The 18,704-nt window shown below is 42.5% G+C and overlaps 1 protein-coding gene across 1 annotated transcript in view; it reads left to right on the top strand.

Moving 5' to 3' along the window:
- The window catches only part of LYPD3 (LY6/PLAUR domain containing 3), a 31,446-nt gene extending 14,123 nt beyond the window's left edge, over nucleotides 1-17,323 (top strand). The window contains exon 5 of the mRNA XM_057535082.1: nucleotides 15,075-17,323. Coding sequence (XP_057391065.1) covers nucleotides 15,075-15,355 — 281 coding nt within the window. The 3' untranslated portion in view covers nucleotides 15,356-17,323. The remainder of the gene's footprint in view (nucleotides 1-15,074) is intronic.
- Nucleotides 17,324-18,704: the final 1,381 nt, after the last annotated feature.

Below are 18,704 nucleotides of genomic sequence, written 5' to 3'. Positions count from 1 at the left end.
AATTTTTTTTATTTTTAATTTTGTGCTTTTGTGGTGTTTATAATCTCAAAACAAAACTAGACAAGAGTGGAGGGAGAATTGCACCATCAGACAACACATGTCGGTCTGGGAATGCCAAGTACAACAGAGCACTGACCTTGGCCATTGGTCTTGTGCTCATCTTTCCAGTAACTATTGCATCCTAGCCAAAAACATTCTTTATTATATTAAGATAATGCCATTTTGGAGAATCTCAAAGATGATATACTGAGGGAAAGATGACAAAAGAGTGCACTCTGTATGATTCCATTTATATGAATTTCAGGAAGAAGCAAAACTAGCCTCAAAGTAGTGCTTACATCTGTGGCATGGGTGTGGGTGGTGCACAGTCTTGACCGGGAAAAGATATGAGGGAGTCGTCTGGGGTGTAATAAATACTTTATATCTTGACTCATGAAGTCATTACTCAAGTGAATATAAATATAAAGTGCAGGAAATTTATATAACTTTACACTTGATTCATGTACTTTGTTGTATGTCTGTTGCTCTTCAGTAAACATTTTTTAAAATAAAAAAAAATGAGCTAATATCTATAAAACAGGTAAGACAGTACCTGGCATCTAGGAAGCACTCACTGAACATTATTATTTCTTGTATGATTATGTCTCTGATACCTTACAAAGAGTAGATATTTGCCAGATAAATGCTTGCTCAGTTTTTAAAAGCAACCATTGTTTCTATGTGCCAAGCACCATGGGAAGCACTTTCCAGGCACAGCTGAATATTCAGAGCAGTCTTTCTTGTAAAATAGTATTAGCATTTTGTTTTCCAATTTTTATTATGAAAAATTTCACACCTACAGACAGGTTGGAAAGATCATGCAAAGCACATCCATTTGCCCACCACTTATTTGTTATTTTATTTTATTTTTTTATTGAAGAATAGTTGATTTACCATGTCGTGTTAGTTTCAGGTATACAGAAGAGTGATTCAGTTTTTTTATATATATATATATATATTTTTTCGGATTCTCTTACCTTATAGATTATTACAAAATATTGAGTATATTGAGTATAGTTCACTGCTATACAGTGGGTCCTTGTTGGTTATCTATTTTATATATAGTAGTGTGTATATGTTAATCCCAAACTCCTAATTTATCCCTCTTTCCCCCCACTTTCCCCTTTGGTAACCATAAGTTTGTTGTCTATGTCTGTGAGTCTATTTCTGTTTAGTAAATAAGTTCATTTGTATCATTTTTTCAGATTCCACATATAAGCCATATCATATGATATTTGTGTTTCTCTGTCTGACTTGCTTCACTCGGTATGATAATCTCTAGGTCCATCCATGTTGCTGCAAATGGCATTATTTCATTCTTTTTTATGGCTGAGTAATATTCCAGTGTGTGTGTGTGTGTGTGTGTGTGTGTGTGTGTGTGTGTGTATCACATCTTTTTTTTTTTTAATTGTTCACTTTATTTATTTATTTTTTAAATTTAATTTTATTTATTTATTTTTGGCTGTGCTGGGTCTTTGTTGCTGCGTGCAGGCTTTCTCTAGTTGCGGCGAGCGGGGGCTACTCTTCGTTGCAGTGCGTGGGCTTCTCACTGCGGTGGCTTCTCTTGTTGCGGAGCACAGGCTCTAGGCGTGCGGGCTTCAGTAGTTGTGGCACATGGGCTCAGTAGTTGTGGCTCACAGGCTCTAGAGCGCAGGCTCAGTAGTTATGGCGCATGGGCTTAGTTGCTCCGCGGCCTGTGGGATCTTCCTGGACCAGGGCTCGAACCCATGTCCCCTGCATTGGCAGGCGGATTCTTAACCACTGCGCCACCAGGGAAGTCCCTATCATATCTTCTTTATCCATTTGTCTGTCAATGGACATTTTCCCCCCACTTAGATTCAAAAAGTTTTAACTTTATTTATTTATTTATTTTTAACATCTTTATTAGAGTATAATTGCTTTACAATGGTGTGTCAGTTTCTGCTTTATAACAAAGTGAATGAGTTATACATATACATATTAGTTTTAACTTTTTGTGAGGCCCACTTAATGGTACTCCATTTAACAGATGCAAACACTGAGGTACAAACAAGGTTAAGTTGCTTCCTCAGGGTTTCCCAGAATTAAGATTTGGACCCAGGGAGTTTGACCCTAGAGGGTGCCCCCCAAAACAACTAGTTCTCTTGTTAGGTTTTGGGGGACACAGATGGGAAAGCCGTGCCCTAACATCTACATTTCACCATTTAGTGCTGCGCTGTTCAATAGGTGGCCGCCAGCCACATGTGGCAGCATACATTTAAATTTAAATCATTGAAATTAAATAAAATTTAAAATTCAGTTCCTCAGTGCTCCTCGAGTGCTCAAATAACCACATGTGGCCATTGTATGAACAGTTTCAGACATAAAGTTTTCCACTATTACAGCTGTCCATGGAAATTATCAATAAACAATCTATAATAGGAATAGAAAATAGTTTTTATTTGAGCCAAACTGAGGACTATAGCCCAGGAGACACAGATTCAAGAAGCGCTTGAATTCTGTTTCGCTGGACTGCAAAATGCGGGAGGCTCATAAAAGCAAAAACCACAAAATTACATAAATTGTTTGTCAAGAGTCAAGACTGGAGCTGGCAAGAAGTAATGGTGCTTGTTAAGCAAGGATTGGTTGGGGTCAAAAATGGTTGCTTAGTTACAAGGGGACATCTTGAGACCATAAAGGTACAGCTGGCAGCTAGCAGATACTGTTTTGAGAACAGCTGGTGGTGTCCTTGAGAGTGATACCGTTCAGAAAATTCAAGTTCTCTGCGATGCAGGAACATGTCTGAAATCACATCCACGATGGCCAACTCGCTCCATTTTGAATGCCTGAACCACAGTTACTCCATTTTGATTTTTAAATGCATTCTTTTCTTTCATGGTTAAAGCAGATGTACAATGGATCTTTGATAGGCCACAAAACAGGCTGTTCTAATTAGCATAAAGTTTAAGTTAGGTTAGGAATTCCCTGGTGGTCCAGTGGTTAGGACTCTGTGCTTTCACTCTTGAGGTCCCAGGTTTGATCCCTGGTCGGGGGACTAAGATCCCACAAGCCACACACTGTGGCCAAAAAAAAAAAAAAAAAAAAAAAGTTTAAGTTAGGTCATGTATAAGCCAGCATAACTTCCCCATACTTCAATATTTGAAAATTTCTCCCATCACAGCACTGGACTCTAGTGGGTAAAATGGAAAAGACCTATAATTTCAATCCACATGGCGGTGGTGATGTTGGTGAGCATTAGGGTCAGGTTAGAGGGTGTGTCAGCAACAGATTGGGAAAAAATTTAACCAGCTGGGTTAAATTTAACCTCCCCTCACTTTTATCTTTAATCTTTTTTTTTTTTTTTTTTTTAATTTTTTATTTATTTATTTATTTATTTATTTATTTTTGGCTGTGCTGGGTCTTCGGTTCGTGCGAGGGCTTTCTCTAGTTGCGGCAAGTGGGGGCCACTCTTCATCGCGGTGCGGGGACCGCTCTTCATCGCGGTGCGCGGGCCTTTCACTATCGCGGCCCCTCCCGTTGCGGGGCACAGGCTCCAGACGCGCAGGCTCAGCAGCTGTGGCTCACGGGCCCAGCTGCTCCGTGGCATGTGGGATCTTCCCAGACCAGGGCTCGAACCCGTGTCTCCTGCATTAGCAGGCAGATTCTCAACCACTGCGCCACCAGGGAAGCCCCTTTAATCTTTTTTTAAAGGCTTTTCATCTGCCCCCATATGCCTGTTATTCTTTCCTGCTCTCCACCCTCCCTCTGACCTATCATCAGCATAAATTCAGTTGTTAGTCTATTGTAATCCTAAGTGCTTTGATCCATATCATGATGAACTTTCCAGTGGGCTGAGTCAGAATTCTTTTTATTCTGGAATCAGTGTCTCTTCCTTGTCTTGCTTTAGATTCGGTAAATCCACTCACAGGAAAAAGCTGAATGTGGAGTTTGGGGTGGAAAGATCTAAGTTCATATTCTATATTTATTACCTATGTGGATTTGGGCAGGTGAGTTCACCTCTGGGAGCCACCGTGTCTCATTTGTAAAATGAGCATCGTCACATGTGCTTCCCAGTGGTAGCGTGAGAATGATGAAGATTAGGTCTGTAAGAGCCCTAGCCAGGCAGAGCATTTAGTAATTGGTAGCTGCTGTTATTTGCAGACACTTTGTTTTCTGCTTTCTCCACCTGTAATTCTTCAGGGCAATACATAACCTTGTGTGGCACAGAATGCCACATACAGAAGCAATATCTGGGGTTTCAAGCCAATGGATTAGAAATCTACAAGGTAGGAGTTTACAAGCACTATCAGGTATCACGGCCGCCATGGATTGAAACACAAATTGGGATTTGTGGGCTTTCTTTTCTGCCTTGTTAGTTTATATGAAAAATCTGACAGTGCCACTTCAATGAAAACACAGTTAAGTGTGTTTAAGAAAAAATCTGATAGAACGTGCTCTTGCATATAATTAAAGAATACCTAGAATATCCCAGTCCCCCCTTTTGAAAAAATAATTGTTGAGCCCTCGCAAAGCAATCTCTAGATTCTACCCTGTCCAATAGAACCTCCTGTGACCATGGAAATGGCCTGTAGTCTATGCTGTGCAGTGTGGTAACCGAGCTCATGAGTGCATGTTTAAAGGTGGTTAGTGTGAGAAACTGAAGTTTCAATTTTGTTTCATTTGAATTAAATTTAACCAGCCACGTGTGGCTTGTGGCATCCATGTTGGACAGCAAAGCTCTTGGTCAACAGACTGAGTGTTGGTGAAAGTGGAATGCTGCTTCTTATAATTGAGTTTGATGAACAAACAGTGGTTCCTGCTTTGGGGTCTAAGCATTGACATAATTTCTCCAAGTCTGTTCTTGGGGACTAGTCTCTGCTTTTCAGAATCAGCCCGGCCATGGAGTGGCCATTTAGTTTCTCTGAGCCTTGGTTACCCAATATGTCAAATGCGGGATAATCATATTCCTTTTGCAAGGTGTTGTGAAGTCAGGCTGAAATTCTAAACCAGCTCCACCTTTTCCTGGCTATGTGACCTAGGGCAAATTACTTAACCTTTCTCAGCTTCAGTTTCATTAACTTTAAGATGGGAATGAAAGTTACCTTCCTCATAAGATAGTTGTGAGGATTAAACAGTGTCTATAAAGTACTTAGAACCGTGCCTGGGGCATGATACAACCTATATATGTGTTTGCTCTTGTACTATGCTTGTGGAAAGACTGGACAAAAGTTGTAGGTCAGGAAATCAATTTAGTAAGTCTCCACCAGTGCTTTTGGGGTCTGTTTCTTTACTGTGTCTCTTGGAATTTATTTTCCTGTGTTATGTTAACAATTTATAAAACCATATTTGATATTACCTTTTTAAAAAATTGAAGTTGATTTACAAAACGTTTCAGGTATACATTCTTTTTTTAAAAATTTTTTTATTGAAGTATAGTTGATTTACAATGTTGTGCCAGTCTCTACTGTACAGCAAAGTGACTCAATTATACACATACATACATTCTTTTTTAAAAAATTTTGTTTATTTTATTTATTTTTGGCTGTGTTGGGTCTTCGTTGCTGCGTGCAGGCTTTCTCTAGTTGCGGCGAGCGGGGGCTACTCTTCATTGCAGTGAGCGGACTTCTCATTGTTGTGCCTTCTCTTGTGGAGCACGGGCTCTAGGCACGCGGGCTTCAGTAGTTGTGGCACGCGGGCTCAGTAGTTGTGGCTCGCGGGCTCTAGAGCGCAGGCTCAGTAGTGGTGGCGCACACGCTTAGTTACTCCGCGGCATGTGGGATCTTCCCAGACCAGGGCTTGAACCCATGTCCCCTGCATTGGCAGGTGGATTCTTAACCACTGCGCCACCAGGGAAGTCCATGTGAGTCTATTTCTGTTTTGTAAAGAAGTTCATTTGTATTACTTTTTAGATACCACATATAATCGATATCATATATTTGTCTTTCTCTGTCTGACTTTCTTCACTTAGTATGATAACCTCTAGGTCCATCCGCTATTATCTTTTTAAAAAATTTATTTTATTGAAGTACAGTAGATTTACCTGCTATTATCTTTTTAAGCAAGGATATGTTTTATTTCATGATGCTTCTTTCTCTGGAAAGATCTCAGAGTTACAGAAAAGTTGCATGTACTGTACAAAGAAATTATTTTTCCTATGCCATGTAATAATGAGTTGCCAATATTATGCCCCGTCACCTACGGATGTTTAATGTGTTTCCTACAAACAGGACTGTCTCCTGCATAACCAAAGTACAACCTCAAAAATAAAAAGTATTAGCATTAAAAAATTACTACCATCTAACCCTCCTGCTCCATTCAAGTGTCACCAGTTGTCCCAATAACGGCTTTCACAGCAAAGGTTCCAATCTAGACTCTTGCATTGCATTTTGTTGTCATGTCTCTTTTGCTTCCTTTAGTCTGGAAAAATTCTTCATTCTTTCCTTGACCTTCGTGACTCTTGTGAACATCACAGCCCAGTTCTGGGGTAGGATGTCCATGGATTTGATATCTTCTCATGATCAGATTCTGGTCGTGCATCTTTGGCAGGAGGGTCACGAAAGTGGTGTTAGGATCTTACATCCCATCAGGATGTTCTCATTAAGGTGGTGTCTTTCAGGCTCCTCCGCTGTAAAGTTACTCTTTTCCCCTTTGTGATTAATGTGTTTTCTAGGGAGGTCTTTTGGGGTCATGTAAATACCCTGTTCCTTGTCAGATTTTCGATTTATTCATTTATTTAGTCATATCAGGATAGACTCATAGCATCAAGGGATTGTAATCTATTACAATCATTGTTTGTTTTGATGTTCCAGTTGTTTCCAGTTTGACCTGTGGGAGCCCTTTCCAGCTGGCTCCTGTGTCATTTTCGCCTGTCCCCATCATTCTTTTTTTGTTTGTTTGTTTTAGGAGAAGTTAAGTGATTTTTTTTTTTAATTTTATAGCTACTTTATTTATTTATTTATTATTTATTTTTGGCTGTGTTGGGTCTTTGGTTCGTGCGAGGGCTTTCTCTAGTTGCGGCAAGTGGGGGCCACTCTTCATCGCGGTGCGGGGACCGCTCTTCATCGCGGTGCGCGGGCCTTTCACTATCGCGGCCCCTCCCGTTGCGGGGCACAGGCTCCAGACGCGCAGGCTCAGTAGTTGTGGCTCACGGGCCCAGTTGCTCCGTGGCATGTGGGATCTTCCCAGACCAGGGCTCGAACCCGTGTCCCCTGCATTGGCAGGCAGATTCTCAACCACTGCGCCACCAGGGAAGCCCAAGTGATTTTTAAAAAATATTTTTATTGGAGTATAGTTGATTTACAACGTTGTGTTAGTTTCAGGTGTACAGCAAAGTGAATCAGTTATACATATACATATATCCACTCTTTTTTTTTTTAAATTAATTAATTTATTTTTATATTTATGGCTGTGTTGGGTCTTCGTTTCTGTGCCAGGGCCTTCTCCATTTGCGGCATGCGGGGGCCACTCTTCATCGCGGTGCGCGGGCCTCTCACCGCCGCGGCCTCTCTTGTTGCCGAGCACAGGCTCCAGACGCGCAGGCTCAGTAATTGTGGCTCACGGGCCCAGTTGCTCCACGGCACGTGAGATCTTCCCAGACCAGGGCTCGAACCCGTGTCCCCTGCATTGGCAGGCGGATTCTCAACCACTGCGCCACCTGGGAAGCCCTCCACTCTTTTTTAGATTCTTTTCCCATATAGGAAATTATAGAGTATTGTGTAGAGTTCCCTGTGCTGTACAGTAGGTCCTTATTAGTTATGTTTTTTTATATATCCCATCATTCTTTACACGTTTTTTTGCTTCCTGGCACAATAACATGTGCCAGGCTCGCCTAGTGCTTTCCCCGTCCCAGTCCTGGATTAGCCTTTACTCTGGGAAGCCCTGGTCTGTTTCTCTGGAGAATGACATTTAGAAACCAAGAGCTGGGAGTTACATGTGGCCATTGCTATTGGCTCTTACTGTACCCAGGCTCTCTCAGAGTGGGCAGAGGTAGGGAATGTATGTGTGTATATGTGTAGATATAGATTTACATCTATATTCCTTTTTTAAAAAATTTTAACTTAAAACATACAGATATGGGTTTAGTTGCCAGTCTTTTGATGAGAAGCCTAGGCTTTTCTTTTCTTTTCTTTTTAAAAAAATCTTTTGGCCATGCTGTGCGGCATGTGGGATCTTAGTTCCCCCACCAGGGATCGAACCTGCAGCCCCTGCATTGGAAGCGCAGAGTCTTAACCACTGGACCACCAGGGAGGTCTCCTAGGCTTTTTTTAAAAAAAATTTTTTATTGAAATACAGTTGATTTACAATGTTGTATTAGTTTAATGTGTACAGCAAAGTGATTCATGTACATATATATACATTCTTTTATAAATTCTTTTCCATTATAGGTTATTACAAGATATTGAATATAGTTCCCTGTGCTATACAGTAGGTCCTTATTGGTTATCTACTCCATATATAGTAGTGTGTATATTTTAATCCCAACCTTCTAATTTATCCCTCTCCCCTCCCACTTTGGTAACCACAGGTTTGTTGTCTCTGTCTGTGAGTCTATCTCTGTTTGGTAAATAACTTCATTTGTATCATTTTTTTACATTCCACATGTAAGTGATATCATATGATATTTGTCTTTCTCTGTCTGACTTGCTTCACTCGGTATGATAATCTCTAGGTCCATCCATGTTGCTGCAAATGGCATTACTTCATTCTTTTTTATGGCTGAGTAATATTCCATCTGTATTTCTACATCTGTCTCTCTATAGTGAAAGTCATGAGTTTACACTGATATCTCCAGTTCCAACCCAGCACTACAGGGCTTATTCTTGTTTTCTCCCTTTACATAATTGTAGCTCATTTCTCCAGCAGTGAGAAATCTGGCTCCCAGTGCCCTTAATATATTTACTTATTTATTCAATCCCCCTGAAAGTAACCAATCTCTTATGGCTGCCACTGCCTGCACCCCTGGCCCCTGGGGTGGAGGCCCTGCTCACCACATTTGGGTCCTGACACTCTATTCTGGGCCCTGTGTCCCCCCTACTCCAGCCCCTCTTCCAGACACCTACTTGCTTGTGCTCAGGAAGGGAAAGGAAAGGAAGAGACTGATGTGTTTAAAATAGAATAGATTCCTGTTTTGCTCTTCCAATTTCTACTTTGAAGCTCCTGGCTATTCTTTCCTTTTCTTTTCTGTTCCTTGTTAGAAACGCCAGATTCTGCATAAGTTAAGTGTTCTTTTTTTTTTAAAAGGAATTCCTTTATTTTTATTTTTTATTTATTTATTTTTTGGCTGTGTTGGGTCTTCGTTTCTGTGCGAGGACTTTCTCTAGTTGCGGCAAGCGGGGGCCACTCTTCATCGCGGTGCGCGGGCCTCTCACTATCGCGGCCTCTCTTGTTGCGGAGCACAAGCTCCAGACACGCAGGCTCAGTAGTTGTGGCTCACGGGCCTAGTTGCTCCGCGGCATGTGGGATCTTCCCAGACCAGGGCTCGAACCCGTGTCCCCTGCATTGGCAGGCGGATTCTCAACCACTGCGCCACCAGGGAAGCCCTAAGTGTTCTTTTATTGAACTGGACATAGCTTAAGCATATTTTCAGTGTAATGCTCACCATAACAGAAGTCACAGAAAGAAGGAAAAGGAGGAGAAAGAGGAAGAAGATGAGGAGCAGGAGAATATAGTTGCATAAAAAGCAACAGAGAGGGAAATGACATAATCTCATTCCTGTATTTTTTCCAAGGTTTGATCTTTGAGGTCCCTGGTTTGTGCTTGAGAAATGGATTTCAACATGAGGCAGGGCTCATTGGGGACAAGGCAGGTGTGACAGGGGACCTGTCACAGGCGAGGCTCTGCCCAAACTGGCCTTGCTGGTTTCTCTTCTTCCCAGGTTTGTGTTTTAAATGAAGGGCTTATTTAATTTTAATTACATAAGTAATGCACAAATACCTTCTCGCTGTAAAACATTCGACCAATATAGAGAGAGAGCAAAAAGCCCTTTTGAGAAAGGGGCAGTCAACCACTGACAAAGGGAGGAATTTGGAGGGCAGTGTGGAAATAGTTTTCAAAATGACAAATGCACATCACTTTTGACTTGGCAGTTTTCCTCTCAGGAATTTATCTTACAGGCATGGATCATATGTCCAACATGAGGTCTGCCCAAGTGATATTAATTACAGTAGTGTTTGTAATGGCAATAAAACTAGGAATCACCTGAGTGTTTATTAAAAGGGGTCTGGTTAAGTTAATTATAGTACATTCAGACAGTGTGATGCTCTAAGGGCATTTTAAGAAAAATTTTTTTTATTTATTCATTTATTTAATTTTTCGTTGCATTGGGTCTTTGCTGCTGCACGCGGGCTTTCTCTAGTTGCAGTGAGCGGGGGCTACTCTTTGTTGTGGGGCGCAGGCTCCTCATTGCGGTGGCTTCTCTTGTTGCGGAGCACGGGCTCTAGGCGCGCAGGCTTCAGTAGTTGTGGCGCACGGGTTTCAGTAGTTGTGGCTCGCGGGCTCTAGAGCGCAGGCTCAGTAGTTGTGGCGCACGGGCTTAGTTGCTCCGCGGCATGTGGGATCTTCCCGGACCAGGGCTCGAACCCGTGTCCCCTGCATTGGCAGGCGGATTCTTAACCACTGCGCCACCAGGGAAGCCCTCTAAGGGCATTTAAAAAAAAACGAGGTACAGCTCTATGTATTAATCTGGAGAGAGCCTGAAGAGAATCTTAAGTGAAAAATTAAAGTAAGATGCAGAATTGTGTGCCACCATGGTGTAAAAAAAAATGATCCCTTTGTGAATGCTTGTATATGCCTAAAATATCTCAGGAAATCACTATATTCTTGCTTCTGGAAAGGGAATCGGGTGGCCATGGGATGGGGGTGGGAGGAGATTTTTCCCATCCCTCCTGATGCATCCTTTATATCCTTCCTGTGTGATCTTGGACAAGCCATGTGTCCTCTCTGAGCCTCAGTTTCCCCGTTTGGAAAGGGAGGGTCATGACAAGGGAGACTGGAGTTCTTATTCTGGAGCTGGCGCAGCAGATGGGCCGTTAATGAGAGGCCCCACCTCCCCCCAGTCTGGGGCTTCACAGAGAACTCACTCCAACTTTCTGCTTTATCGGACGATAAGGAGACACATGCACCCCAATGTTCACAACATCGTTATTTCCAGTAATGCCAAGATATGGAAGCAACTTAAGTGTCCATTAACAGATGAATGGATAAAGAAGATGTGGTATCCATAGACAGTGAACTATTACTCAGCCGTAAAAAGGAATGAAATATGCCATTTGCAGGAACACGGATGGACCTAGAAATTATTATACGAAGTGAAGTAAGTCAGACAGAGAGAGACAAATATTATATGATTTCACTTATATGTGGAATCTAAACTATGACACAAATGAACTGATTTATGAGACAGAAACAGACTCACAGACATGGAAAACAAACATGGTTACCAAAGGGGAAGCGGGGGGGAGGCATAAATCAGGAGTATGGGATTAACAGATGCACACTACTATACGTAAAATAGATAAACAACAAGGATTTACTGTATAGCACAGGGAACTATATTCAATATCTTGTAATAAACCATAATGGAAAAGAATTGAAAAAATATAGATATATACATATATATATATGTATAACTGAATCACTTTGCTGTACGCCTGAAACTAACACAATATTGTAAATCAATTACACTTAAAAAAAAAAAAGAAAAAGAGTCAGTAGCATTTGCAGCCACCAGTCTGCAGTGAGATGCACAAGGGGATTTTCCTAACTCCTTGGCAATCTCTGGCGGGTAAGAGGCAAGATAACCCAGTCCTTTCCCAGGCCTCTGCATTCCCAACCACACCCCCGTGCTTGGGTCCCCCTGTGGGTTTCCCCTTCAGGAGTCTCAAGAACCATCATCGTTCTCTCCCTACGGAGACCTCTGGTGAGTGGGGAGTGGGCTCCTGTGGGCTGTCACTCACCCAGCCTAATAAGTGACCTGTGTAGGAGCCCATCTTGGTTCTACATGGCAGGCGCTCCATCGCCTGGTCCAAAATACTGCTCCTCCCCCAGTCTGTGACTTTGGGCAGTCCCTTCATCTCTTTGTGCCTCAGTTTCCTCATCCATAAAATGGAAGCAATTCCTACTTCATAGGGCTGTTGTGAAGACATCCTAATTAGCTAATGTGACTAGATCTGCTCTGTCCACTAGGGTAGCCACTAGCCCCACGTGGCAATTGAGCCCTTGAAATGTGGCTGGTCTCAACAGAGGTGTGCTATCAATGTAAAATACGCACTGCATTTTGAAGACTTAGTATGAAAAATAAAAGAATATAAACTAAATCATTCATAATTTTTATGTTGATCACATTCTAAAATGATAATATTTTGGATGTGTTGGATTAGAGCATGGTTAATCTCCCCTGTTTCTTTTTGCTTTTTTTTTTTTTAAATTTTATTTATTTATTTATTTTTGGCTGTGTTGGGTCTTCATTGCTGCATGTGGGCTTTCTCCAGTTGCTGCGAGCTGGGGCTACTCTTCGTGGTGGTGTGCGGGCTTCTCATTGCGGTGGCTTCTCTTGTTGCGGAACACAGGCTCTAGGTGCGCGGGCTTCAGTAGTTGTGGCACGCGGGCTCAGTAGTTGTGGCTCATGGGCTCTAGAGCGCAGGCTCAGTAGTGGCTCACGGGCTTAGTTGCTCCGTGGCATGTGGGATCTTCCTGGACCAGGGCTCGAACCCGTGTCCCCTGCATTGGCAGGCGGACTCTTAACCACTGCGCCACCAGGGAAGTCCCTCTTTTTGCTTTTTTTAATGTGGTTACTAGAAAATGTAGAATTACATGTGAGGCTCGCATTATATTTCTGTTGGATGGCACTGGTTTAGAAAAACTTTGGGCAGCCTCACGTTAGCTGCTACTACAAGCAGCCCTCAGAGCCCATTTTTTGTTCCCACAGCTACTGATTGGTTTTCTCCACAGATTTATTGAGGTATAATTGACAAATAACGATTGTATACTTTTAAGGTGCACAAAATGATGATTTGACGTACATATACATTGTGAAATGATTGCCGCAGTCAAGCTAGTTAACACATCCATCACCTCGTGTAGTTACCGTGTGGGTGTGGATGTGTGGGTGGTGAGAACATTTAAGATCTACTCTCTTAGCGATTTTCAAGTAAATAATACATAGTATTAACTATAGTCACCACACCATATGTTGTTAAATCCCCAGAACTTGTTCATCTTATAAAAAGTTTGTCCCCTGTGACCAATATCTCCTCATTTTGCTTGATTGTTATTTTGATTGTGTTTTGTTGGTTGGTTGGTTGTTGTTTTCATTTTGTTTTGTTTGTTTTGGCCGCACAGCATGTGGGATCCTAGTTCCCTGACCAGGGATTGAACCCGCAACCCCTGCATTGGAAGCATGGCCTCTTAACCACTGGACCGCCGGGGAAGTCCTGGTTGGTTGGTTTTTTTTATTTTTTACTTTTATGTTTCTTTAAACTTTTTAGTTTATATTGGAGTACAGTTGATTAACAGTGTTGTGTTAGTTTCAGGAGTACAACAAAGTGATTCATTTATACATATACATACATCAATTTTTTTCAAAGTCTATTCCCAATTAGATTATTACAGAATGTTGAGCAGAGTTCCCTGTGCTAGGTTGGTTGGTTTTTTAGAATAAGAAATTTGGAGAGATCGCCAGCAGATACAGAATTCTGTGTGACTCTTGAATATCTCTCAAATCTGTTCATGCCTTCTGTTTCTACTGCTTGAGTCCAGGCTTCCTCTTCTCTTGCCTGCTCCTCTCCAGAAGGAAGCCCTCTCTGACCTCCAGTCTGGATCAGATGCCTCCTTTGGGGCTCCCACAGCCCCTGGGGTTCCCTCATAACTGTTCTGATCACTCTACATCATCTCTATCTGAGGAACGAGTCTGTCTCCACCACTGGAGTCCCATGAGGGCAGGGCTGGGGGCAGAGGAGGGTTTCAAGAAATGTTTGTTGAATGAATAACAAATAAGTTCAGATGTTGAACAGGGCTCTTCATCGGAGGATTTTTTTTTGGGGGGGGGCTGCATTGGGTGCTCGTTGCTGTGCCTGGGCTTTCTCTAGTTGCGGTGAGCGGGGGCTACTCTTAGTGAGTGTGCGGGCTTCTCATTGCTGTGGCTTCTCTTATTGCAGATCATGGGCTCTAGGCGTGCAGGCTTCAGTAGTTGTGGCACGTGGGCTCAGTAGTTGTGGCTCACGGGCTTAGTTGCTCCGCGGCATGTGGAATCTTCCCGGACCAGGGCTCGAACCCGTGTCCCCTGCATTGGCAGGCGGATTCTTATCCACTGTGCCACCAGGGAAGTCCCCATCAGAGGATTTTTGAGAAGTGGGACGCTGTCTCTTCCGCTCTCTTCCCTTCATTTTTCTATGGGGGAGGGGGGGAAATTCCTTCTGATCCAAGACTTGGGAGTTGTCATAATAATTCATTCCTGAATGCTGCAGGGAAGTGACTGTGGTTTCTGTGGAAAGTCCCAGAGAAATTCTTATTTTCTTGGCTCCTGTAACCAATTCAACCCAAATTTCTTTGCTGAGGCCATCCTCATCAACTTTTATTTTTACACTTTCCCAAACCTTTTTAGTGACAATTTTCAAACAGAAAAGCTAAACTAATTTCACAGTGAACACTCGTGTACCCATTACCTAGATTTGACCATTCCCATTTTACTCTGCTGTTTGCTTTATCACACATCCACCCGTCTTTCCATCTCTGTCTATCCATCACTCCCTCTGATTTTTCTGATGCATTTCAAAGTCGATGTCACCAGTACACTTCCCTCTCAACGCTATCGCGTGTGTAGCTCTGTGCCAGCCAGATTCCTATCATGAATCAGAAACTTACCATCATTTAGAGGGTTTCCTTGCACCCCTTCTGGGTCCATTTCTGGGTTTCGGAAAGGAGTAGGGGAGATAGGAGTAATGCAGTGGAAAGATGGGGGCTAGACCTTGAAGGCCCTCATAGACCATGATGAGGAGTTTAATAGTAAGATCACTACTATTGTTGATAATGATGATGATGAGGATGATGATATACTGGATATTTTTTGTTTGCTCTTTCAGGTCCGCGCTCCACCTTTACCTGTCATACTCTTGGGAATGGGATCCAACCTTGGGAGGCTGATCACTATGGACTACCACGGGCTTTCTTGACCTCTAGTTTCCTGTCTGGGTTGGCCAATGGGGACGCTGACAAGAGATTGGAAGGAGGGGCGTTTATTTCCCCAACTCCCTCCCTGATGCGGCGGTTGCCTCCAGCTGGCTGTGTCTTTCCACCCAAGGCCACAGCTCCTGTCTGGAGGTCCACTCCACACACATCTGGGTTCTTTCAGGCCTGGGGGTAATCAAAGCTCCCATCTTTCTAGACCTGAAGTGCTGCACCACCCTTGTGGTTTCCCTGCTCACTGCTGCATCTTTGTAAATAGTCTTTTATTTTTTTTAATTGAAGTATAATTGATTTAGAATATTGTGTAGTTTCAGGTATACAGCAAAGTGATTCAGTTTTGTGTGTTTGTGTATGTGTATTTTAGATTCTTTTCCATTATAGGTTATTACAATATATTGAATATAGTTCCCTGTGCTATACACTAAATCCCTATTGCTTATCTGTTTTATACATAGTAGTCTGTATCTGTTAATCCCATATTCCTAATTTATCCCTCTTCCCCCTCCCTTTCCCCTTTGGTAACCATAAGTTTGTTTTCTATGTCTGTGACTCTGTTTCTGTTTTGTATATAGATTCATTTGTATTATTGTTTTAGATTCCACATATAAGTGATATCATATAATATTTTCTTTCTCCGTCTTCGCTTAGGATGATGTTCTCTAGGCCCATTCATTTTGCTGCAAATGGCAATATTTCATTTTTTTGTGTGGCTAATAGTAAATAATCTTTTTATTAAATTCTCCCCAGTCGCTCAGTTTGGATTTGCTGTTTCCTGCTTAGACTCTGAGTGATGCAGCAGCTAACTGTACTGAGAACATCCTAAGAGACATTCTTCCAAGAGCTTTATAGGAAACAATGTATTTAATCCACCTGATGACCCTATGGAGAAACAGAGGTCTGGAGAGGTGGTCTCTAGCTCTAGTTTCAGAATGAGGAAGTGGCTGACCCAGGATTTGAACCAGCAGGAATCTGAACTGCTAAGAGTAACTAACTGGGAGCCACTGTGGGAGTTTTAAGCCAAGAAGTCAGGTTGGTGTTTCGAAAGCGCCCTCTGGTGGCTGGGAGGAGCACTGTCAGCTGAGTTAGCATCTACCCTGTCTCTGCAGAGAACTTCTATTTGGCTAATGTGTCGACAACATTCAACTAAATCCTGCACCGGAGACCCAGACAAATGGGCTCTGCCTGGGTTCCAGGATGTCTTCTTGGAGGAGGTGACGTTGGAGCAGGGCTTTAAAGGACAAGTAGCAAAGGCCTGAGAGAATCCACCTTGTTCTGGGAAGAGGGTGCAGCATTGTGTCAGGGGAAGCCCAGCCATGAGGCTGAGGAAATAGGTCAGGACCCATTTGGGAAAGTACCTTGGCTTTGGGACTTTGTCCTATAACTCACTTTGGAGCTTGCAAACCAGCAAATTTCAAAGACAAAATTGGAGGTCAGACATAGGGTGGTCAACTTTTTATTCTGCCAGTTTGGACTTAAAAAAAAAAGGGAGAGAGAGAGAGAGAGACCATTTTATTCATTCTAAAAGCATTTATTGAGCACCTACTGTATATTAAGGAATGTTCTGGGGCAGGGTCTGCATTTGTTTTTCTCACTGTTGTACCCTCAGAGTCGAGAGTCATGGAAAGCCCCTAATAGAAGGAATGAGTAAAATTAAAGACATTTGCTAGGGCAAGGTCAGTGTGGGAATAAGCTGCTGGGAATGAGGTCAAGGTGTGTGGGGTTGTAGATGAGCTTGGAGATAGAAGGGAATAAATTTGGAAGTCTTCAGTCTTTAGATTATTATCAGTTTTAAAAATAATTCATTTTATTTTTATGGTTATTTCCTATATTCTGGGGATTTGGGTAGGGCTCATACTATATACTGAATTCTTGAAAAAATATGATGCAAATGTTTCTGTACATACTAGGGCACAAACCATTTGTGTCTTCTCAGATCCCCTTGGCCACCTCCTTCCTAGTGAGCCAAACAAGAAAGAGGTGAAATAACTCGCCCAAGGCCCCGAATTTGTTGAGTTGCAAAGCCGGGATTTGAATCCTGGGCAGATTGGCCCCAAGCTCTTGTGAAAATTAATAAACAGAAACCTCATTTAAAATGGATTCCGGAGGCCAGAAGGGGGAGCTCTCAACCTCTATCACTCCATGTTAATTGCAGACCTACAAGAAAAAAGGGACCTTTGCGTTTCCAACAGAAACAAGGTTACTACTTTACTACTCAGCAGGAGGAAGGAAGAATTTCTTCTCGCCCAGCAACTGCCTGGCCAATGAGTCTGTCACAGCTCAGCCAATGAAAAGCCGCTGCACTTGAACTCCCAGTTTCCTTCAGTGAACTCTGTTTACAGCAGCCCCTCCCAACTCCCCATTCTCCCTTATAAAAGAAGGTTTCTCCTTTGTTCTCCAGACTTGCATATGATTTCCCATAGATTGCATGTCCTGAATTGCAATTCAGGAACTTTGCTCTTCCTGAATAAATCCATTTTGCTGGTAAAATAACTGGCCATTTTTAGCATGTTTGTATCAAAATCTCATCTTCTTTAATCTCACAGATACAAAAATTCAGAGCAAAGTAAACTCAACGGAGCAGGGAGGGCATTTCTCCCTCCAACAGAGGGAGACTCTCTCCAACAGAGTCAACTAACTGCACACACCACGATGGTGGAGAAAAGGCTGTGTGTGTGTGTGTGTGTGTGTGTGTGTGTGTGTGTGTTTATCCCATAAATAATACATGGACTCAGTCTTGCTGTTGAAATTCAGGGCTTCCCTGGTGGTGCAGTGGTTAAGAATCCACCTGCCAATGCAGGGGACACGGGTTCGAGCCCTGGTCCAGGAAGATCCCATGTGCTACGGAGCAACTAAGCCCGTGCACCACAACTACTGAGCCTGCGAGCCACAACTACTGAAGCCTGTGCACCTAGAGCCCGTGCTGCACAACAAGAGAAGCCACTACAAGGAGAAGCCCGTGCGCCACAACTAGAGAAAGGCTGTGCGCAGCGAAGACCCAGCACAGCCAAAGATAAAAACAAATAAATAAATAAATTTATTTTTTAAAAAAAAGAAATTCAAAGGATACCCACTCAGGTAGAGTCAAAAGTGAAAATTCCCCCTTGTCAAGATTTCCCATTAACAAGAACCTACAGGTATAGCACAGGGAACTCTACTCAAGACTCTGTAATAATTTATATGGGAAAAGAATCTGAAAAAGGATAGATACATGTATGTGTATAACTGAATTACTTTGCTGTACACCTGAAACTAACGCAACATTGTAAATCAACTATACTCCAATGTAAAATAAAAATTAAAAAGATTTCCCTGGTGAGTCTCTTTCTTCTTAGTTGCAGCAGGGGCCACCATGCCATGGGGATTTTCCTCTTAGGGACTCCGGAACAGGGAGACACTGCATTTTGTGGGTGAAAATGCCAGCGGTAAAGAGAAAGCTGACACTTGCTGAACACTCATCATGACCCAGGCGCCGTCCAGAGCTCTGTCCACATATTAACTCACTTAATTGTCATGACAGTAAAATGCAA

Source organism: Balaenoptera acutorostrata, chromosome 19 (assembly GCF_949987535.1).
Source record: "Balaenoptera acutorostrata chromosome 19, mBalAcu1.1, whole genome shotgun sequence".
In the NCBI taxonomy this organism is placed as follows: Eukaryota; Metazoa; Chordata; class Mammalia; order Artiodactyla; family Balaenopteridae; genus Balaenoptera; species Balaenoptera acutorostrata.
The sequence above is the reverse complement of the archived record's forward strand: the minus strand, read 5'-3'. Positions and strand labels throughout refer to the sequence as shown.